This window comes from Rhipicephalus microplus, chromosome 2, assembly GCF_043290135.1.
Source record: "Rhipicephalus microplus isolate Deutch F79 chromosome 2, USDA_Rmic, whole genome shotgun sequence".
Classification (NCBI taxonomy): Eukaryota; Metazoa; Arthropoda; class Arachnida; order Ixodida; family Ixodidae; genus Rhipicephalus; species Rhipicephalus microplus.
The window spans coordinates 95,536,941-95,557,114 of NC_134701.1; the positions used below are offsets into that span (position 1 = coordinate 95,536,941).

The 20,174-nt window shown below is 45.3% G+C and overlaps 1 protein-coding gene across 3 annotated transcripts in view; it reads left to right on the top strand.

The window, feature by feature from the left end:
- LOC119182086 (putative D-lactate dehydrogenase, mitochondrial) overlaps positions 1-2,892 on the top strand; it is a 51,114-nt gene extending 48,222 nt beyond the window's left edge. For all 3 annotated transcript variants that reach the window (XM_075886679.1, XM_075886680.1, XM_037433214.2), the window contains exon 7: positions 1,259-2,892. In XM_075886679.1, coding sequence (XP_075742794.1) covers positions 1,259-1,424 — 166 coding nt within the window. In that variant the 3' untranslated portion in view covers positions 1,425-2,892. The remainder of the gene's footprint in view (positions 1-1,258) is intronic.
- The last annotated feature ends 17,282 nt before the right edge of the window (positions 2,893-20,174 follow it).

Here is a 20,174-nt window from a genome sequence, read left to right on the forward strand (position 1 = left end):
CTACCTCTACGTGTGATAATTCATCGCTAATATCAGTGCGAGAACTCGAGCGTCTCCAATATGCACAGCAATTCAGTGTCTTCATATAAGTTGTCATTCAGCAAAACAGCCAAAAGAGCTCAACACGCACACTGCTAATCTTGCACGATCTCGGCAACAGGCATGTTAGGAAACATTAGCAAAACTATATAGACACGCATTTCAGCTCACTCACTTATGAAGGCTTTTATTTGCTTTAGGAGACATGCAATTTTACGCCACCAAATCAGTGGTTGCCAATGCCAATAATTATGTCATAATTACCTACGTAGTGTATCAATTACTACTCTTTGGTTTTATTTACATTTTAAATATATGAAATGCTAATTTTAAAGATTGTAAGATGGACAGTGCTCAAGCTTCATCGTACTGTTCGCCTAAACTTGCGAAGAATCGCATTGCGGTCGTGCATTAGGCTCATCAATTACCAACCGTGTTCGTTTTCTTTTTTTTTTTTGAGATGACTGTCAAGGTCATGTGGGCCAAGCATGTTTATTATGTATATCATGATTGAAGCAAAGAAGAAAGCGGCAGCAGGGCATCCTCTTCAGCATTATCTGTCGTGCCTCTCTCTACCACGCATCGCTCGAGGACATCGCTACCGCTCTGCATCCATTGTGTGAACCTGTAGCTCAAATAACGACTGAAATCACAGTCTGTGTGCGTAATCGTCGTTCTCGTGCATTTTACAATAGAGAGAGACATGCTAGATAGCACCTAATGAGATGTCTGAGGGTAGCACTCCTCTATGCTAGAGGATATATAAAATCGTTGTTAAATGTTTTGACTCAGCAAGAATATTTCACGAAGGAACTGAATTCAGCAGTGCACTCTCAGACTGCTTTTAGCTTAGTAGTTCAGAAATACTCCATAATCAATATATTGAGTTTTTCGCCTTTGGGGTCATGGGACGACAGCCTTAGTCATGCCTTACCAGAACAATGAACATGTATGTTATCGTTCTCCAGCTCTGATCGATAATGACGCAATTTCTCCTGCATTGTCATCCTTCGGGACGGCTGCCCATTATTTGCGTTTTCCTGCCATGTTATTCGTGAGTTATTGCGCTCGCTAGATGGTGCATTGTAGCGCGAAAGCTGTGAAAACAACATTACCCTGTTCGGTGTATCCATCTGTTCCTGTGCGCGTCTTACAAGACCCAATGACTTTTTGGAGCTTTTGTACTTGGCGTTTAAACTCATTTTTTTTTCTTGCACAGGGCTCTGGACCTGAACGGTACGTGTACAGGAGAACACGGTATTGGTATCGGCAAGCGTGGCCTGCTGGTCCGAGAGGTTGGCGAAAGCGGCGTTCAACTCATGCGCACACTCAAGAACGCCGTCGACCCGAAGGGCATCATGAACCCGGGGAAGTTGTTTCTCTAGAGACTTGCCCTCGTGGGCCACTCGGTATATCTCATCCTGCCGGCAAATGCACCTCGTGCCACGATGGGTGTATCAAAGTCACTGCGGCGATCGTTCTTGACTACAGGGATCCATCATGTCAACCGTCTGCGTGAGCGAGAAACGAGGCGCGTCACTATTAGAAACGGTTGAGACAAATGGCTGGGCGCTAAAATTTGGTTGCTTTAAATTGATCGTCTTTTTTTCTCAATTTTCTGGTTTTATATTTTATGTAAATGCAGGGGAAAAGGAGGAAGAGACCGTTACGTATAGTTTGTGACGTACTTATCCATAGACGAAAGTGCTTATGTGCTTGCCATCTTTGTCGGTGGTGCGAAGCCGCTACGGGTCATGTCTTCAAAAGAAAAAACGAAGCCTTGATTCACCTGTCTATCTGTTAACTGGAAGGTCATCTACCTTACATAGGTGTTATTTTCAGATATATTCTAAAAGCCTGTTGCTGACTTACGAACTTGTCTTGTACGTAATCGTAGCCTGTTATTGAATTTCTAAGGTACGTACAAATACCTTTTTCGTTAATATATGGAGCCGTCTCAAGCTAGTCGTCTTCTTCGTGTCGCAGGACATAAATACATGATCAAATGTATATACGGTTGTTGTATTATATCGAGATTTTCCCAACCACAAGAAAATCAGAGTGTGAAGTTGCTGAAAAGTATTAGCAAAGCCCATCTTTGATAAAAAAGCGGGTATGGGCATGTCTCGAGCCTATGTTTGCTTGATTTCCTCAGCGTCATGCTCAGTCAGGTAGTTTAAGTACCTATCATAATGTTTCGTGAGTGCCCGTGACTCCTCTCATGTGACAAGGCGTAGGAAGTAGTCAATTTATTTATAGCAGGTCTTGAGAAACGATTATCTGTGTAAATATTTTGCGGTAAAGTTCAAAATGCAATGTTGTCCTTTGTATAGCAGTATTTTATTAATGCCAACGAAGCCTTAGCAAATACGTCCGTGGTGTGTATACAAAATTGTGATGTTAAAACTATCGATAACAATACGCAACTATGCAATTCATTCGACCGTACACGGATGCAAGTAGAAAAAAATAGAAAGGAAACTAGTCTTTCGTTTTACTGTGATGACAATTGCATAACTGTTATGTTCCAGAATGCCCCAGTAAACTACTCCTCATGGCGTAATTAAGATATTAGGTTAACAAGTAAATAAATTGGTTACAGTCCGATTCCATGTGTCAGCGGCAAGTGCAATAACCTGGCATGAAACGCTGCCTGTGCTGTTACACAGTTGTCGCAAGTAAGTGGTTCATTTACATACAAAATGTATCCTCGACACCGTTAGCTCTCCACAAATAGCCACCAAAGAAACGAAACAACACGAATACAATTATTTTGGAAATCACACCATTTGAGTGTACTTTTAGGTTGTTTCATTCTGCGCAGTACGAATAAATGCGTTCATCCACATAAAATTCTGCTGGCTGTTTGATTCTCGGTCGCACCACTCTGCTGTTGTATGCATCCTAAATACGAGTCATGCAGTCAACGTAAAAATCCATCCATTGATATCAATTATAGGGCTCGGTCAAGAAGGAGCAAATTCAGTAGGCACCCGAGTTCAGTGGAGATTTTCATTTTCTCGCTTTTCGTGCTTCTCAACGTGGAACAAGGTGAGTGACTAACCTATGCTTTGCACCAACAAGAGTGGAGGAATCGGTGGGCACGAGTCGTTTTCTGGTGAATACACCCTGCTAAATGTCATACGCTTGTATATTATGGGTGTTGGGATACGAGAGAGAGAGAGAGAGAGGAAACATTTTATTAGGTACATTTAGGCAAAGCATGTGGGAAAGGACCCTAGTCCGGGTTCCCTATGACGATCTCGGCGACCAACCTGACCCGTTGAACCAAGGCCTGGCGGACCTCGGGCCTGGCGGGCCCGTCGCAGAGGGCGTCGTCCCACAGCACTTTGGAGCGGAAGGGGTGCACGATAGCGGGAAGGAGAGAACATAATTTTGTGGCGCACTCCACCGTGACATGAATTACTGTTGGAGAGCTGCCACAGCACGGGCAAGATTCTACGTAGCTGTCAGGGTATAATTTATGCATGAAGAGGAGGCTGGGGAACGTTTGCGTTGGGAGTTGGCGGAGTGCCACTTCTTCAACTCGCGAGAACGACGGTGATAGCGGGTGCATGGTGCGTCTATCTCTGGTTTCATGTGCCAATATGTCTCGGTATCTAAGTGCAGGGCCCACTTGATCTGGACTCCAAGCCTCACCATGCCGGGCGGTTCAGTGGATAAGTTGTCGAGTGACCGCGTGAGCGCGATCACTGCCCGGCATGGAGGCGTGACCAGGAGTCCAGAGCAAGTGCATACGTTGTGGGCTGGATGTTTCGATGTTTAATGCCTTCAGTAAGATGTGTAGAGCTGCCCTGAGAAAACCGCGTCCTATTAAAAAGCCTCGCATTGCATGCTGTGAATTGGTTAGTATGTAAACCTCCCCAGGGATGTCAAGAGCGTGTCGGACAGCAAGCGCTGCACCAAAGACTCAAGAGTATGCAGAGAAATGAAGCGGCCCACGCCGCTGGCCGCGACCACGTCAGCCGGGCAGCCCTCAACCCGTAGGACACTCGGGAGCTTGTTGCTCGACATCAGGAAGTCTGAACAGAGGCCACTCTTCGCACCGACTCATCTAGGGACTGAATACCAACCACGCCAATTAGTTGGCGTCAATATATATATATATATATATATATATATATATATATATATATATATATATATATATATATATATATATATATATGGGATATGGCACAACGGGAGCGTTGTCAACAAGGATAAATATGTTTATTTCCAAACAGTTTCGGGAGCGGTCCTCCCTTCATCGGGGGATGAGTTATACTAACATGAACTTCAAAACTTCGTTTCTGCCGTGTCCCTCTCACCTTGAAAGATATTTGCGAGAGTGATGGAGAACTAAAAAAGAAAGAAAGAAAGAAAAAAAGACAAGAAAGAAGATGAAAAGAAACAAAAGAAAAAAGGAAAAGAAAGAAAAGAAAGTAAAAAAGAAGAACCACTGTCAACACTGAGAACGAAACCAAATGTCCGTGTACGTCCACATCCGGTTCTTATCCCGTGCTGGTCAGTTCTCGACGTGTGTCGGGCCACCCAAGATTGTCGCCGCGGTGGCGCGGTGGCGGGAGGGGTCCGTGACGGCGTGCGTAAGGAAGGGTTTCCCCTTAATTGGTCAGTCGGCTCTTTACCTTTCATCTTCGGCCGTTTCCCTTCAATGGACATCAAGTGGTAGGAGAACATAAACACTTTGTGCAAGTGAAAAAAAAGAAAAAAAAGCAAAAAAAGAAGAAAAAACAACAAAAAACAAGAAAGGACAGTGTACACATACGAGACAGTCAGAAAAAACAAGCATGGTCTCCAGCTATCAATCTTTGTCACCAATTTCCTCCAGGCTTACTTCTCGGAGGCAGGAGAGTCTTTCGGGGTCCTCGTTGATGCCGGCTACTAATGTTCGAAATTTGAAAATAAAATATGCCTCACGCTGTTCGTGCTCGCGCCTGTTTGAGAAACCGGACTGCAGAAGAGTTACGCTGATATTTTCAAAACTGTGGTTTGGCAGGCGCAGATGTCCTGATAAAGGTAGCTTCGGCAGTAAAGTAGCGTGGTACCGGTGAATATTGAACCGCAGCCAAATAGCGTGTCTGTTTGGCCGATATATTCTTGTCCGCAGATGTTGCAATGTAGCATGTATATTACGTTACTGGAGTCACAATTAAGGCTTTCAGTTATGCAGAATTGGAAATCCGAGAAGTTCGCTTTGGATTCACGTGTTGTGACCATCTGTGGGCATACCTTGCATCGAGCTTTTCCGCAGAGATGGCACCCTGATTGAATTTTGGGGGTGTTTGTTTTTGCTCTTACAAAAATGTCCTTCAGATTTTTATCCCTGCGGTACACCACGTGAGGTGGCTTCGCGAAATTAAAGTTAGTTGTTTGCTTTGCCTGATTATGTTGAAATGGCGGGAAAGTATGTTGTTGATTCGTGGCGCTGATGAGGAGTAAGATAGTACAAAGTTGGTTTGGGAAGTCGTTCTAGATACTCTGTTCGGTCCCTTAAATATACCATTCCTGTTCACGTTGCGAGCACGTAGTATGGCATCGTCAATAATGTCTTCCGGATAATTTTGTTTCAATAAGGAATGCTTTAGGTGTTCTGCCTGTCTGTAAAATTCTCGCATATCGGTGCATATTCTTCGGTACCGGTAGGCCTGAGAATATGGAATATCCGTTTTTCTAAATATATATATATATATATATATATATATATATATATATGTCAAGTATCTATGTATGTATGTATGTATGTATGTCAGTATGTATGTCAAGTATCTCATGAGTACACGTTACGCTCATAGTGCGCTCGCGGTTGTTTCGCTAGATTCACATGTACGAAATTTGCTGTTACGTGACTTCAAAAGATGACAAAGGCATATGACTGGTGCAAACATAATACTCATGACATGCGTGTCATGTAAAAACATGACAACGTAACATATTCGTGTTGCGCTCGCGGCCCTTTTGCTAACTTCACATATAACAAATTCGGTATAACTGACATGAATGTACGACGAGCGTAAGCTACACGACCACGCATAATAACCTTGATCTGGAAGGCATGTATAGGCATACCTTACATCCACCTCGTAACGTTGGGCTGATTGTAAAGTGCCATATCAACCTTCCTCGTGCGTGCTTCGCATATCATCGACTCCCACTGAACGTGGGATCTGCTATTTTGTTTTCTTTTAGTTTCTTCAAACAACGGCGTCTGTAGCGTCCCCTGCGCGTTTCCTCCAGCGCCGTGGCATTCGGCGCATTCTTTGGCCAGCTTTGCAGTTTTCAAGTCAAGTTAAGTCACGATCCTTGATGATGTGGCGCACACAAACGCTGGGGGATTGACCAAGAACCGGAGAGTTTTCATAAATTACTTCCTTAAAAACAGGTTAAGAATAATCTATTTACGAGAAATTAAAGAAAGATGCAACAGAACGAATTTGATGGTTGAATTGTGAATAATCTGTAGTGAAATGCAATAAAGCGGTGTATTTGATTTATTGTGAATTTGAAAAAAATCAAATCTACCAAAGATTGATTTCAACACTTAAACCTCTTTGAACTTTTGACGAACTCCTGCAATGCATCGACAATCTTCCGGTCGCTGTGGCCAAGAGACCAAGCTCCAAAAGAAAGCATAATTTGAGTATTTAATTTTATTCCGGGAAGGTGGCAAACAGCACCTAAAGTGTTTTTTCGTAAGGCAGAGAACCTATTACAGTAAATGAGGTAATGTTCAGTTGACTCATTTACTTTACAAACAGGACAATGAGAGGAGGCTGCCAAACCAGCTCTGTGTAAATATAAATTTAGCTGCTAAATTTGACAGTGAAATCTAGTGATTGCAACTTCCGTTCCTCACGTTTGACATATTTTACTATTCCAGTGGTATAACAGGTGCTTGAATTGTGGTGTGGCTGTTAGTGAAGGTGCACAAAATTCCTTTAACAGCAGTTTTTCTTCTTAATCTAGCGCCTATTAAGAATTTTGATGCCGGTAATACCTCAATAACAGGCCCATTTAAAGATGGCTTTGCCAGCGCATCTGCCATTTCATTCATATGAATGCCCTTATGTCATGGAACCCGCACCGATTTGATCAGATTGAGATGCGAGGAAACTAATGTTTTGAAAGCACTCTGAGCATGCGAGTTCTCATCTGCAGTAAGGGAGGCACAGACTGATAGTGAATCCATTAAAATTACTGCGGAAAATACTGAGGCAGTTATTTTATGGAAAGCTAGAATTATCGCAAAAAGTTATGCTTCAAAGATGGGCACGAAATCTAGAAGGCGAAGAGAAAAAAACCAGTCTAGGTCAGGAGAAAAAATTCTAATTCCACATTTTTCTTCCCTTTGTGACGCATCAGTTGCTATGACTGCTTGCATTGGCGTATGTGCCAAGTAACCTCTTAATATAGCTTCTAAAAAACTGAGTGGCATCAATTTTGAATTTTTCGGAAATATATCATCAAACTGTAATTTAATATCATTGTTAATGGTACTGATTAAAGAAACAGCATTAATTTCAACGTCTAAATTGTCTAGAAAGCACTGTATAACCAGAATTTGGTGTATACGAAATCTCGACCAGTAGTGTCCAAAAAACAAGTCAGGACGGTCAATAAAAACCGTTTCTAAGCACCTTACCGGCGATTCATACAGCCTGAGAAATACCTGTGTAGCTAACAATTTAAAACGGGTAGCAAGTGGGGGAAGCCTAGCTTCCAGATATGAGATCTGGATTGCAACAAACTTAGGGAGACCTAAGCATAGTCTTAAGGCTTGTCTCTCTATGACCACCAGAGTATATATCTTGTAGACAGGTGCCCCCGCGTATAACACGCACCCAAACTGAAGCACCGATCGAAATACATACAATATAATGAGATAAGAGTATCTCTCCGCATACCTAACCGACTATTACTGATCTTGCTTAATATTCCCACGGCACAACATGCCTTTGCTGCAATGTACTCAATATGTGTCTTCCAAGACATTGATTGGTCATAAATCACCCCCAGATATTTCACATTCACTACTTTAGGGATAGGATCCAGATGATAGAAGAGCGAGATGTGAAAAGGGTTTTTGAGTGGAAATGTTAAAACAGAACACTTCTTGACATTTAAATACAGGTGTAAGCTATCAAGCCGCATATCCAATGCTCGTCTGTCCTTTCTGAGTGTTTGTAATATTTAGCACTTGTTTCATCGTGAACCTTTACCAACAAGCCCAACTGGCAGTCATCCACATTTCTACGGCATATAGGTATGACTGTAATATTTGAAATAGCTTATGAATGTCCTCTGCTGCGGAAAAAATGCAATGTTGTCTGCGTACAAATATGTATGGACGTCCTGATGCCGTGGTACAGAGCTCATTAAGATAATGAACAAAACCGGGAAAAGGACGGTCCTTTTCGGTAAAACTCTTGTTTGCACATATTTAGAAGACGAGATGTCACTTTTGCAACAGTAAAACGTTCTATTGCGTAAAAATTCTGCTATCCATGACTGTATATAGTTTGGGAAGTTAAGGTTGTGCAGCTGGTTGTTGTGCAGTGGATGCTCGCCGCTGTAGTACGCTTTTGCTATATCGAGAGTGACGAGTGCAGCATATTTTCTTTCACGCTTAGATAATTTTATGCGACTTTCAAGGTCTATACGGGCCTGCCATATAGAGCATCTGGATCTGAAGCCAATTTAGGATGGATTCAGAATTTCTCTCTCATTGAAGAAATTCGTTATTCGAACGTTTAGGATTCTCTCAATTAACTTTACAAAGTGTGAAATTAACGCAACGGGCCTAATGTTATCCAAAACGTACTCTTTGCCCGGAACTTTCAGTATTTGTATTGTCTTTTTTATTTTCCACCACTCTAATGGGAGCAATGCCATTCTTTGAATATTGTTGATTATATCTAATAGGTACTCTTGGCACTTTTTATACATCATTTTCAACATGACCGACGTAACTCCGTCAAGAACCGGAGCCGCTGATGGCAAGTTACCTAACACCTGCGACGATTCATACCTGGAAACATCCGTGAAGTCCTCGTCCCTTACTGCACATGAAGGAGGTGGTGATAGTTGGCAAGAAAAACGTTGCTCCAATCTCTTACCAATTACTTCCAACGAAGTTTTTATTTCTTCGGTCGACAAAATGATAGTCTACATTTATTGCCTGCGGAATCATTTTCTTTTTACGTAGAAGCCTCTATAACGGTTTTTTTGTCGGATTTAGAAATATAATTGAAATTCCGCCTTTCGTAATCTTCTTTTTACTTGGCTACTGTATGATTAAAAACACCTGAAACGAACTGGTAGTTTTTCCCAATTTGAGGGCACTTGTACAAAAGCTTTTTCTATGTTGCCTTCCTGCGTCTATATTCTCTCGAGCAATCGTCATTTTCCCAAGGAGAATTCAAGTTATGATTAGCTGACGACATCACGAATTCAGATTTCTCGCGGAAATTTTTTAACAGAGAATGTAAGCTCCGAGCCCCCGGCATTGTTCTATTATCTGACAGAGAAGACAGCGAAGAAAGGAATGACTCCTTAAATTTCGAGTATTTCATATGCGTACGAGTAATAGGGATCGATGAGACTATCTGAATTTCTATTTTGAAAGTTATCGGTGAGTGGTCGCTATTTGTTGCGCAATCAATGCCTGGCCAAGATGAAACATTAAGGTTGGAGCTTGTAAAAGTTAAATCCAGCGCTTAAGAAGTATGACTGCATGTATGTTGGGCTTCCCGAATTCTGACATGAAAACTGATTATCTTGGGCACAATGCCACAACCGGCTGCCACACGTATCAGTTTTTACTCCCCATGTAATATGACGGGAAATGAAGTCACCTGCTAGTAAAATATTTCCTCCACACGTGATTATTGAAGTATCTAATGGCCGAGTGACATGTACGCCTGAAGGAAAGTATGCATTTATTACTGACAAAACTTGCCCAGTCAGAAGAGTTAAGCCAACAACTAATATTTCGTATGCCGGGGACATATAGGAGCTTTGACGTCAGCTTGGCTTTGTGGCTAAGTTTGTTAGAAATATTTGTCACTATTTCGCCACCTCTCGTAGGGCGGTCTAGTCTGAACAAATGGTAATTCTTAAAGTGAAGATTAGTATCAGGAGCAATCCGAAATTTTGAAGTAAGATTAAATAGTGTTACGAGTGACTCTGTTTACTTAAAGATGAGGTGAAATGGCGTTGTGAAAGAGCAGCGTACTTCTGAGACAAGTCTAGAACGCTTCCACCCAACCACACAGTCCAGGCGCCGCTCCACTACTCTTCTTCTTCTTCCGCACCCCGTAGGCTCGCGCATCTTTGTTTCATTTCCCCTGGTGGCAGACGAAGCTCGCCGAGCGAGTTATGTTGGCCTATGATGGTACTGTTTGAGGCGGGCTACGTGAACAATTTGCATAGAGCGCGAACGCCGGTTATTGGCTCTGACTCGGGCGACAACGTAATTCACGTCACTGAGACGAGTGACTATCACGAATGGGCCAAGATAGTTTGCTAGAAACTTCCGGTACAATCCTTTTCTACGAACAGGAGTCCGCAGCCACACGTAGTCACCAGGAGAAAACTTTACGGGGATATGCTGGCATCGTAGTGACTCTTGCTGTGTTCTTGCGAAGACAATGTCCGAAGGCGCACTAGTTGGCGTGCTTCTTCAGCGCGACACAACGTCTGAGCGATGGACAGATCTTCCTGATGCGAGAAAGGTAATAGAGTGTCCAGAAAACTCTGTGGATTTCATGCGTAAAGCAGAAAGAAGGGCGAATGTCCAGTAACTTCATGCTTGGCGGTGTTATACGCGTAAGTAACAAACGGTAAGACGGCGTACCAGTTCCTGTGGTCAGCATCAACGTACATCGATAGCATATTCGTGAGAGTTCGCTTTGTTCTCTCAGTGAGACTGTCAGTTTGCGGATGGTAAGGGGTGGAGTGGCGATAAAAGGAGCCACAGAGGCGCAAAATTCCTTCAACCACATCGGCGATAAATTGTCGTCCATGGTCACTGATGACAACCCGTGGAGCACCGTGACGCAGTATGACCCGTTGTAACAGAAAAGAAGAAACAGCGGCTGCTGAGGCCGATGTCAGTGCGTCCGTTTTCATATAACGCGTTAAATAATTCACGCACACGAAAACATATCGGTGGCCCGATGGGGTCTTAGGAAGGGGTCCGAGCAAGTCGATACCAACTTTTTCAAAAGGGGATCTCGGTTGAGGGAAGGGCTGTAAATAACCTGCCGGGGCAGTGGTGGATCGCTTGTGGCGCTGACATATAGCGCAGCTGGCGACGTACTGTTTTGTGGTCTTCCACATTTTCGGCCAGTAGAACCTCTCATGTAGTTGATGTAGCGTACATGTGAAACCGAGATGACCTGATGTTATGTCATCGTGCACAGAACGAAGGATGACCTGGTGAGCTTTCCGGCACCACTAGAAGCAACGGGAGGCCATCGGCTGAATAGTTTATTTTATACAGCAAGCCACTTGAAATTTTAAAGTGCTTGTCGACGGAGTTATGTGCAGCTTCGAGCAAGGGTTTCGGAGTAGGGTCGCACTGCTGCTCACGTTTGAAGCTGCTGGTATCTGGGAAGTCGGACGAGACAGAAACTAAATAGTCATCAATGTCATCATCGTCAGCATTGGTGTGTACTGAAGGAAGGCGGGATAAGCAGTCGGCATCTGTGTGACATCGTCCGTTCTTATAAGTAACAGAAAAGCTGTACTCCTGGAGGCACAATGCCCAACTAGCTAGCCGGCCAGACGGGCCACGAAGTCCCACAAGCCAGCATAGTGAGTGGTGATCGGTCACTATTGTGAACTCGCGGCCATGCAGATACGGTCGGAACTTCTGAATGGCGAAGACGACTGCTAAGCACTTGAGCTCGGTGACGGTGTAATTCGTCTCTGCTCGGGTCAGTGTTCGACTGACATATGCTACGACGTGCTGACGGCTGTTGTGAGCTGGACCAGCACAGCACCAACACCTAGCTCACTAGCATCAGTATGAAGCTCAGTCAAAGCATCAGGATCAAAATACTTTAGGATGGGTCCTGAAGTCAATAAAAGCTTCAGCTGTTGAAATGCAGCCTCACATTTACCATCCCACAAGTACGGTGTGTCTTTATGAAGAAGGGACGTCAGTGGGGAGGCGCTAAATAGGAGGAGAGTCCTACCGAAATTTGGACGTCTTGAGAATGTGCCCACGATTGCAAGTGTCAACCTTCCATCGCAGGACGACATCTTTTCTCTTATAAGACGAGTGGTTAAGGGAGAAATTGCTCAACTGCAAGCTGTGAACACCGCTGGTGTCTGCCATCAGTGTGCATTCGACCAATGGCCCCGTGAACCACTGGTACCTCGGATGCGACAGAGCTACTTTGAGCCTCGCCCGAATTACACCGATTGGTTCGAACGAAGGAGTGAACGACCACTCGAAAACCAGGAACGCAGGCAAGCTGCATCACAGCGATTTACTTCTCGGCCACCATCGCGCAGCTTTTATCAACCGACGAGGTCTACTTCGCCGGGGACGACTAGACGTGACACCCGTACTTGCTACAACTGCGGGCTACCTGGACACATCGCTAGGTACTGCTACCGTCGCCAGCAGCGAGCTCCACGATTCAACGTGTACACGCCCTATGTAGCTGCTGGCGAGTCTCGACCATTTCAGGGCTCTTTCCGACAGCAACAAACAGCACGTGCTGACTCGCTTTGCTCCGACCGCAGCGTTACCCCGCACCTCAACCAAACTGTTACAAGTGACTGTGTTTATTTAAAGATGAGGTGAAATGGCGTTGTGAAAGAGCAGCGTACTTCTGAGACAGGCCAAGAAAACTTCCACCCAACCACACAGTCCAGGCGCCGCTCCACTACTCTTCTTCTTCTTCCGCACCCCGTAGGCTCGCGCATCTTCGTTTCAATACGGATATAGTTTATCACACAGGGAACGTAAGTCAGTAAAATCACCAAATTGAGAGCGACTATTCCACTGTCGAACTCTCAGGGGCGCTATTTTGGTGTAAGAATTGTTGCTCAGATAACTTTTTCCAAAATATTTGCTTTGGGTACTTTACTGGACGGAGTAATTTTTTATTTAGACGGGAGGGAACTTGAAAGGTCATGGTTCCACGAGGATTGGCTGCGTTTCTGTGCCCGAGCATCAAGCTCGACATCAGTAGACATATTTAGGTCTAACACTTGTTCTTGGTCAACGTTTGTCTTCCATTCTGAGGAGCCCTGGGGGTCATCAGCGATACTCACCTCATCATTACATACTGCAGTAGCATCACTGTCAGTCGGTATTTTATTGGTCTCATGGTTACCCAGAGCAGCTGGGATCAACAGCTTAGTAATTTGGTTACTGAGAATTTGTACTATGCATTTGGAGATGCTAAATACCAATTGATTCATTACTGTAGTCATAGCTCTTCCTACCGCTACCTCAACTGTCTGCGTGATATTAGTAATCTGACATGAATGACGTGCTGTAACGCCAGCATAGCCATGGGCTCTCTCCTTAACAGCTTCAATGGCTTCCTTTTTAGAGCATCTCCTTTTGTCTAGGATTTCTAGAATTTTTACTTCTTCGTGACGCATTGAGCACATAGCGAAATCAGCTGCGTGATGGCCACCGCACAAGCAACACAAGTCATCTTGGGCCTTACAATCTTCATCTGCGTGGCGTTCACCACATCTACGACTTTGACCCTCTGATTTGCATCCACGAGAGCTATGCCCAAACCTCCAGCAGTTCTGACATTGCAATGGGCGGGACGCTAACTGATCTACTCTAAATACTAAATAATGGCCATGCTTTATTTCTGAATGGCACGACGTACCTGCTAAAGTCGCACTCACTGACTCTGTGGGATGTCGTTCGTTGTCAATCAGTCGATTGCACCGGTAAACTGCCCCCACACCTGCCACAGACAGCTTCTCGAGTGCCTCCGCAGAGCTTAGTTGTGCGTCAACCCCACGCACAATGCCTTTAGTGCATGCGAGATCTTGCCGTATATACGCGTTCACCAGGATCAAATCAAAGGAAGAACACTAAGGTAGACCTTTTAGACATTGTTGATCTGGTGTTCGACATAAAATGCTACCGCGATCGAACGGCCACACGTTGGTTACGCTCTGATAGTTTGGGGTCACGGCATGAAGATGTTCTTGTGTCGCCTTAGGGTTATTCAGCTTAATGAAGTGTCCACCCAAAGATACTAGGGCGCCAGGAATATTGCTTACGCCACTGCGGAGAAACAAGTCAAGAGGTAAATCATCATTTGTAGAGAGACCGTCCACAGGGAACCATCCTGACCCGGAGAATTCCTCGACATCAGTACCATAGAGTTTCCTAATATACCCTAGAGGGAACTCTGGCGCTAGTCTATGGGAGCTGCAACGCTGTGAGGGATAAGGTTCGGGCAATCACGGCAACTTAAATAATCGTTGTCGAGACTGACGAAGACATTTGCAACTTGAGTTATAAGGCTTTAATGCCACGAAAAAAAAGAAAAAATGATAAAGAAGCTTGGCGTGTTACATGGCAACAGCGAAGAACTGCCTTAAGTACGAGCACGACACACGTTCTCGAAAGACAAGGTCTGACGCTTAGCGTAGTCCCCCACTGCACTACACAAGGTTTGAAACACTTCACCGTGTGACGTCGAAGGCAGATGAGTCGATGCGTTGCGTTGCGTCTTACGCCGACATCAGCGATGCCTCAGGCATGGTCGGAGCGGAGCGTGAGGCAGAGTCGATGTGTGGCAAGCACGTCCCGGACAGCCAGTAGTAGGCCCAGGTCTGGAAAACGCCCGGATCCGAGTACAACGGACCGGCGCCGGCTGCTGGATCACACGGTAGAAGGGAGCCAGGCTCGTGCGGACCACAGGCACAGGTAGGCTTCGGGACCACGACCCGACGAGCGCTTCAGCCTGCCACTGTTTCGTTCCGATCCTTCCTCTCGAACGCCCCGTCGTCGTCTTCCTCTTCTCTCTCCCCATGGCTTGGCTTGACTTTGACGACACGATTCCGCCTTTTCCTTGTCTCATCGTCATCTTCGTCGGCGCACGGCACAGCACAAACTCACAAACATCGCGCACCAGATGAACCTACCGCGCATATCATGACAAACGCACGGCGCTTCAGCGAGCATGGGAATGATGGGTAGTACACACATATGTCTAAACTTCGTACTTCTGACGTCCTTCTTGCTCTGTGCGTGTTCGTATGGCTTGGCGCTGTTTTCACACGAAACAAAAATAAGCAAATGTTCAGCGGTTGCGCTTCACTACCTTATTTTTTAGACCAGCGTTTCCAAATCGGGCCACGAAGTTTAAAAGGGCTGAATTGTTCTTTCAAAACAAAACAAAAATATTGCAATAAACGAAGCTGCAAGTACAATTCGCCGCCCGCAAGGACGAAGACTAGACAAGTGTGTACACTACCCATCATTCCCATGGTCACTGAACGATCGCAGCGAGAGAGTCCCCTCTAGTAAATTTTAGGAAACTCTAGGATCAGTACAGCCTCAAGAATAGATTAAGAAAAATGATGATCCTGCATGAAATAATATTAAAAACACACCAAATACTAGGCGAAAGATAAAAAATATCCGGTACTCAGCCACTCAACCAGCACCGTGAACCGCCTAACCAGATCGAACGCCGCTTGAAGACCGGTTTTGCTTTGAGTGAAAAATCATGGTAAAAAAAAGAAGTTCGAAGTAATCCATGTTTTGACACAATTCCATGATTACAATAAACGTTACATTTATCTGATGATATGGCGGCAACCTTCTGGCGTCATATCTGCTGTCACGCCGTGGTCGTCTAGTGGCTAAGGTACTCCGCTGCTAAACCGTGACTGCGGCAGCTGCATTTTAGATGGATGATGATCTTTGATGTTTTGTGGCGCAAGGGCCATTTCATGGCCAAAGAGCGCCAGTTCATCTTACTAAAGATATGAACAATGATTGTGATAAGCGGCTGTATAAGGGCCATAAAATTCCTCGCGGTAAGGCGGGTAAAAACAAACAAGTAATAAAATCATGACCATGTCGTGAAAGGTGTGTGCGGTGTGAATAGATGACAAAAGTTGGTGATAATAAAAACGATGGTGGACATGTATGTCATTAGCACAAGTGCCTCACTCGTTCATACCCTTGCGTCCAAGGGCCGTGAGGCAAGTGCTTTGTTGAGTGTAGCCACCGCAGCGAAAACCTCTCCGGAGAGATCGTGCTACGGAATGCCCGGGTATATGATATGAAAACTATGAATTTCTTTTAGAAACGCTAACAATGATTTATGACTAAAAAGCGGTTCCCTACCGATGAACATTGCAGGGTGTAAAGGTATATGTTGTTGGTGGGGTAATGGAAAGTGTTGTTTTCTTAGAGTTTCTAACTGTTTGCACTGGATTAACATGTGAAGAAGTGTTAATGCTTCACCACATCTGTCACACAATGGTGGATCGTCACCGGACAAAAGATATGTGTGTGTCGTGCATGTGTGTCTTATCCTGAGCCTGGTTAGTATTACCCCTGTAAAACGTGATTTTGATACTGGCGACCAATGGATAAGGTGTAGCTTAATAATGTAGTTTTTGTGTGTGTGTGTGACGAATCGTTGCTGTAGCTGAGTGTTTGCCGTTCGTCTTCAGACTTTTCACTTGTTTTCGTAGTTATACGGGGAACATAGTTCCCTTTTCGGTGGCGATGGAAGTGGACCCATCTGCACGCCCACCCGAGTTGGCTGCGACAGCGCCGGCAGCCTCAAAGAAGCGAAACTGCCTTTCCAGTGACAGCGAAGCTACCCTCATTGACACTGCTGAGAGCGTCGACAGCTCCGACGACGAATACGTGACCGTCATGAGCCAGAAAGCAAAGCGGAGGATGCTCAGGGCATCCAAGGACGCATCTGCTGGGATGGCCCCGCAAAGCCCGCCGAGGTACACCGTCCTATTCTTGCCTACGCAACCATCCATTAACATGAGACTACTGAACAGGCAAGCTGTATCTTCAGAGCTCAAGACACTGGTGCCGAACAGTATTAAGGATATCAGAGTGAATCCCCGGAAAATGTTGTAGCAGTGGACGTCGCTCAAGCGTCAGCGTTAGAATCACTGAGCCAAGTTACCATCCTTGGCGGCATGAATGTTCACACTATCATTCCACTAGAAAATCAGGCAACTACAGGCGTCATATATGACATCGATGGGACCATCTCGAACGAAGATCTGCCGATTCTTATTAAGCCTGCTAATGATGGGCCCCAAATACTACAGGTGTGCCGTCTAGGAAAGTCGAGATGTGTTAAGATAGACTTTAAGAGTGATTGCCTGCTGACACATGTTAAGGTGGGTTATTTCCGACATGCTGTGCGGCCATTTGTCCCTGAGCCGCTTCAGTGCCGAAAATGTCAGAAATTTGGTCATGTGAGCACCGTCTGTAGAAATCCTACAGCATGTTCTCGTTGGGGTGCACCACACTCTGCCGACAACTGTAAGGCTAATTCCTATAAGTGCCCGAATTGCCAAGGGCCCCACGACGCCACATCAAAAGAGTGTCCGAAAACAAGGCAGGAGATTTCGGTTTCGAAGAAAATGGTGAGGGACCGTTCGACTCACCGAGAAGCGGTTGCTGTCGTCAGGGGACATCGTTCTCGTCGCCGACGTTCATCTAGAAAGCCTGCCCACAGTATTAAGTCTTCTGTAAAGCCTTCTTTCGTTGAATCGGCTTCACCACCACCGCCGGACAGAAGGAACACGTGCACTGAGAATGCTGCCCCTGAAAAGGAGGCTCTGGAAAAAGCATGGCCATCACTTCCAAGGATAATTTGGAACCAAGGAAAAACTGGAACGTGCACCGGTAGCACTACTTTCTGCATCTTGCCAAGATGGGGCGACAGAGCGTGATTGAGAAATGTTGACAATGATCAAGTCTCTCATCAATGCCATTAGCACGCTTATAGGCAACACGAACACGCCTACAGCACGATGCGCAGTGCAAGTATTGGATGCCCTGAGTCCAGTGCTTGCCAACTTCGCATTGACAAAATGGCTCTTTCACTGCCTTCATTCCGAGACGAAGTACGTAGTGCGACAGTTTTACAGTGAAATGCCAGAGGACTTAAATCACGGATCTCATGTTTTCGACATTACGTTTTCCGCAACAGATTTCCTATATTAGTAATATGTGAACCAAATTTGTCAAAAGCGATAAAGCTTTCTAGCTACGAAGCCTTCACTTCATCGACTTGTGGTGAGCCCAGCAAAGTAATTATATATATTCGCACAGATTTCACCTACATTCCACATTTGGTGCAACCCCATAACAGAAATCAATACGTATGCCTCCTCGTTGCAAAGAAGAAGGTAGCCTTCACACTTATCGGCGCATACATCTCACCATCTGGTCAGTTCGATGGTGAAAGACTACATGACATCTTGACCGCTACACCTGGACCTTGTATTGTTATTGGTGATCTTAATGCTCATCACTTGCTTTGGGGAAGCACAAAGAGTGATTCCAGAGGCCGGAAACTTGCTGAATTCGCCTCACGCCACTAACTTAACGTTATGAATGATGGCAGTCCAACGTATTAGCGTGGTTCGAGATATAGCAGTTGCTTGGATCTTGCATTGATGTCACGGCAATTCACCCAAGTGCGATGGTTCACTGATATTGAGACTCATGGCAGTGATCGTATTCCAACGTATCTGAAGGTCACAGGTTTTGCAACTTCCTCCTCATCAACTAACTGAAGAGTTAATTGGACAAAGTACAAGGCAAAGGTGGAAGAGGCATGCGATGATATCACGTGCGGCCTCGAGGAGGTAATGAAAAATGTGGTGGAAGAGGTTACGTGCGCCTTTAAATACACATCAAAGCGTACAGAATTTTATATAGAACTTGAACGACTACGAACGATTCGTAGGCGGGCGGAGAGGAGGTACAGGCGCACTACATCGATTCATGACCTCAGAGACGCTCGACGTATACAAAAGAAAATCCAACGTCGAATGGACAAGCTGGAGGACCAACGGTGGAAGAAATTTTGTGAATGACTCGATCCTCGCAAACCTATGTCCGCTATATGGAGGACGGTGCGTGGCCTTGGCTCGACTCGACAACAACGTCCATTCAGCACATTGGCTCTCCATCAAGGCCGCCTGCAGGTTGACGTTGCTGAAGATTTCTGCGTCAGGATTGCGGGCAATGTGGTTACCATGAGTGACGAAGTTCTCAGGGATGTTCCCTTAGCAGGAGTTTCTGAACTGAATATGCTTTTCTCACTCGAGGAACTGGATGCTGCTCTAGCCACCTGCAGACGTTCATCGTCACCTGGGCCGTACGGTATTACATGCGCTGCTTTATGCCATCTTGGAAGACGCGGCCGAGACCAGATACTAAAATGCTACAACCGGTCATGGAACGATGGCGTCGTTCCAGAAAGGTGGACATCCAGCCGCTTGGTACCAATCCTCAAATCTGGAAAGTCGCCGCTTGATCTGGCATCATATCGACCCATTGCGCTATCCAGCTGCGTGGGGAAAATAATGGAAAGAATGGTTCTGACACGCCTCGAGGGGTACCTTGAACGCTATAATATATACCCAGAAGCCATGGCTGGTTTTCGAAGAGGCCGCTCTCCTATTGATAATGTCATCGACCTCGTAACCTCTGTGAAACAACAGAAATACCTCAAGCGCATCTCGGTTGCAATGTTCCTCGATGTGAAAGGGGCATACGACAACGTAACGCACGATGCCATCCTAGATGCCTTGGCGAACATTGGAATCGGTGGAGAAATGTTTCGATAGATTCGGAGCTACCTACAGAGGAGATCCTCCTTCGTGCTCACTGCGGAATGCCGCAGCGTTGATCATTACACCGCTCGTAGAATTCCACAAAGCAGGGTTCTCAGCCCTACGCTGTTTAACCTCATGATCATTGGCCTTGTACAAAGTCTACCTCGATCAGTCAATATCTCTACATACGCTGATGATATATGTATCTGGGCTTCAGCAGTGACACGACTCCAGGTACGCACACGGCTCCAGAAAGCAGCGAGAATAACATCGACGTA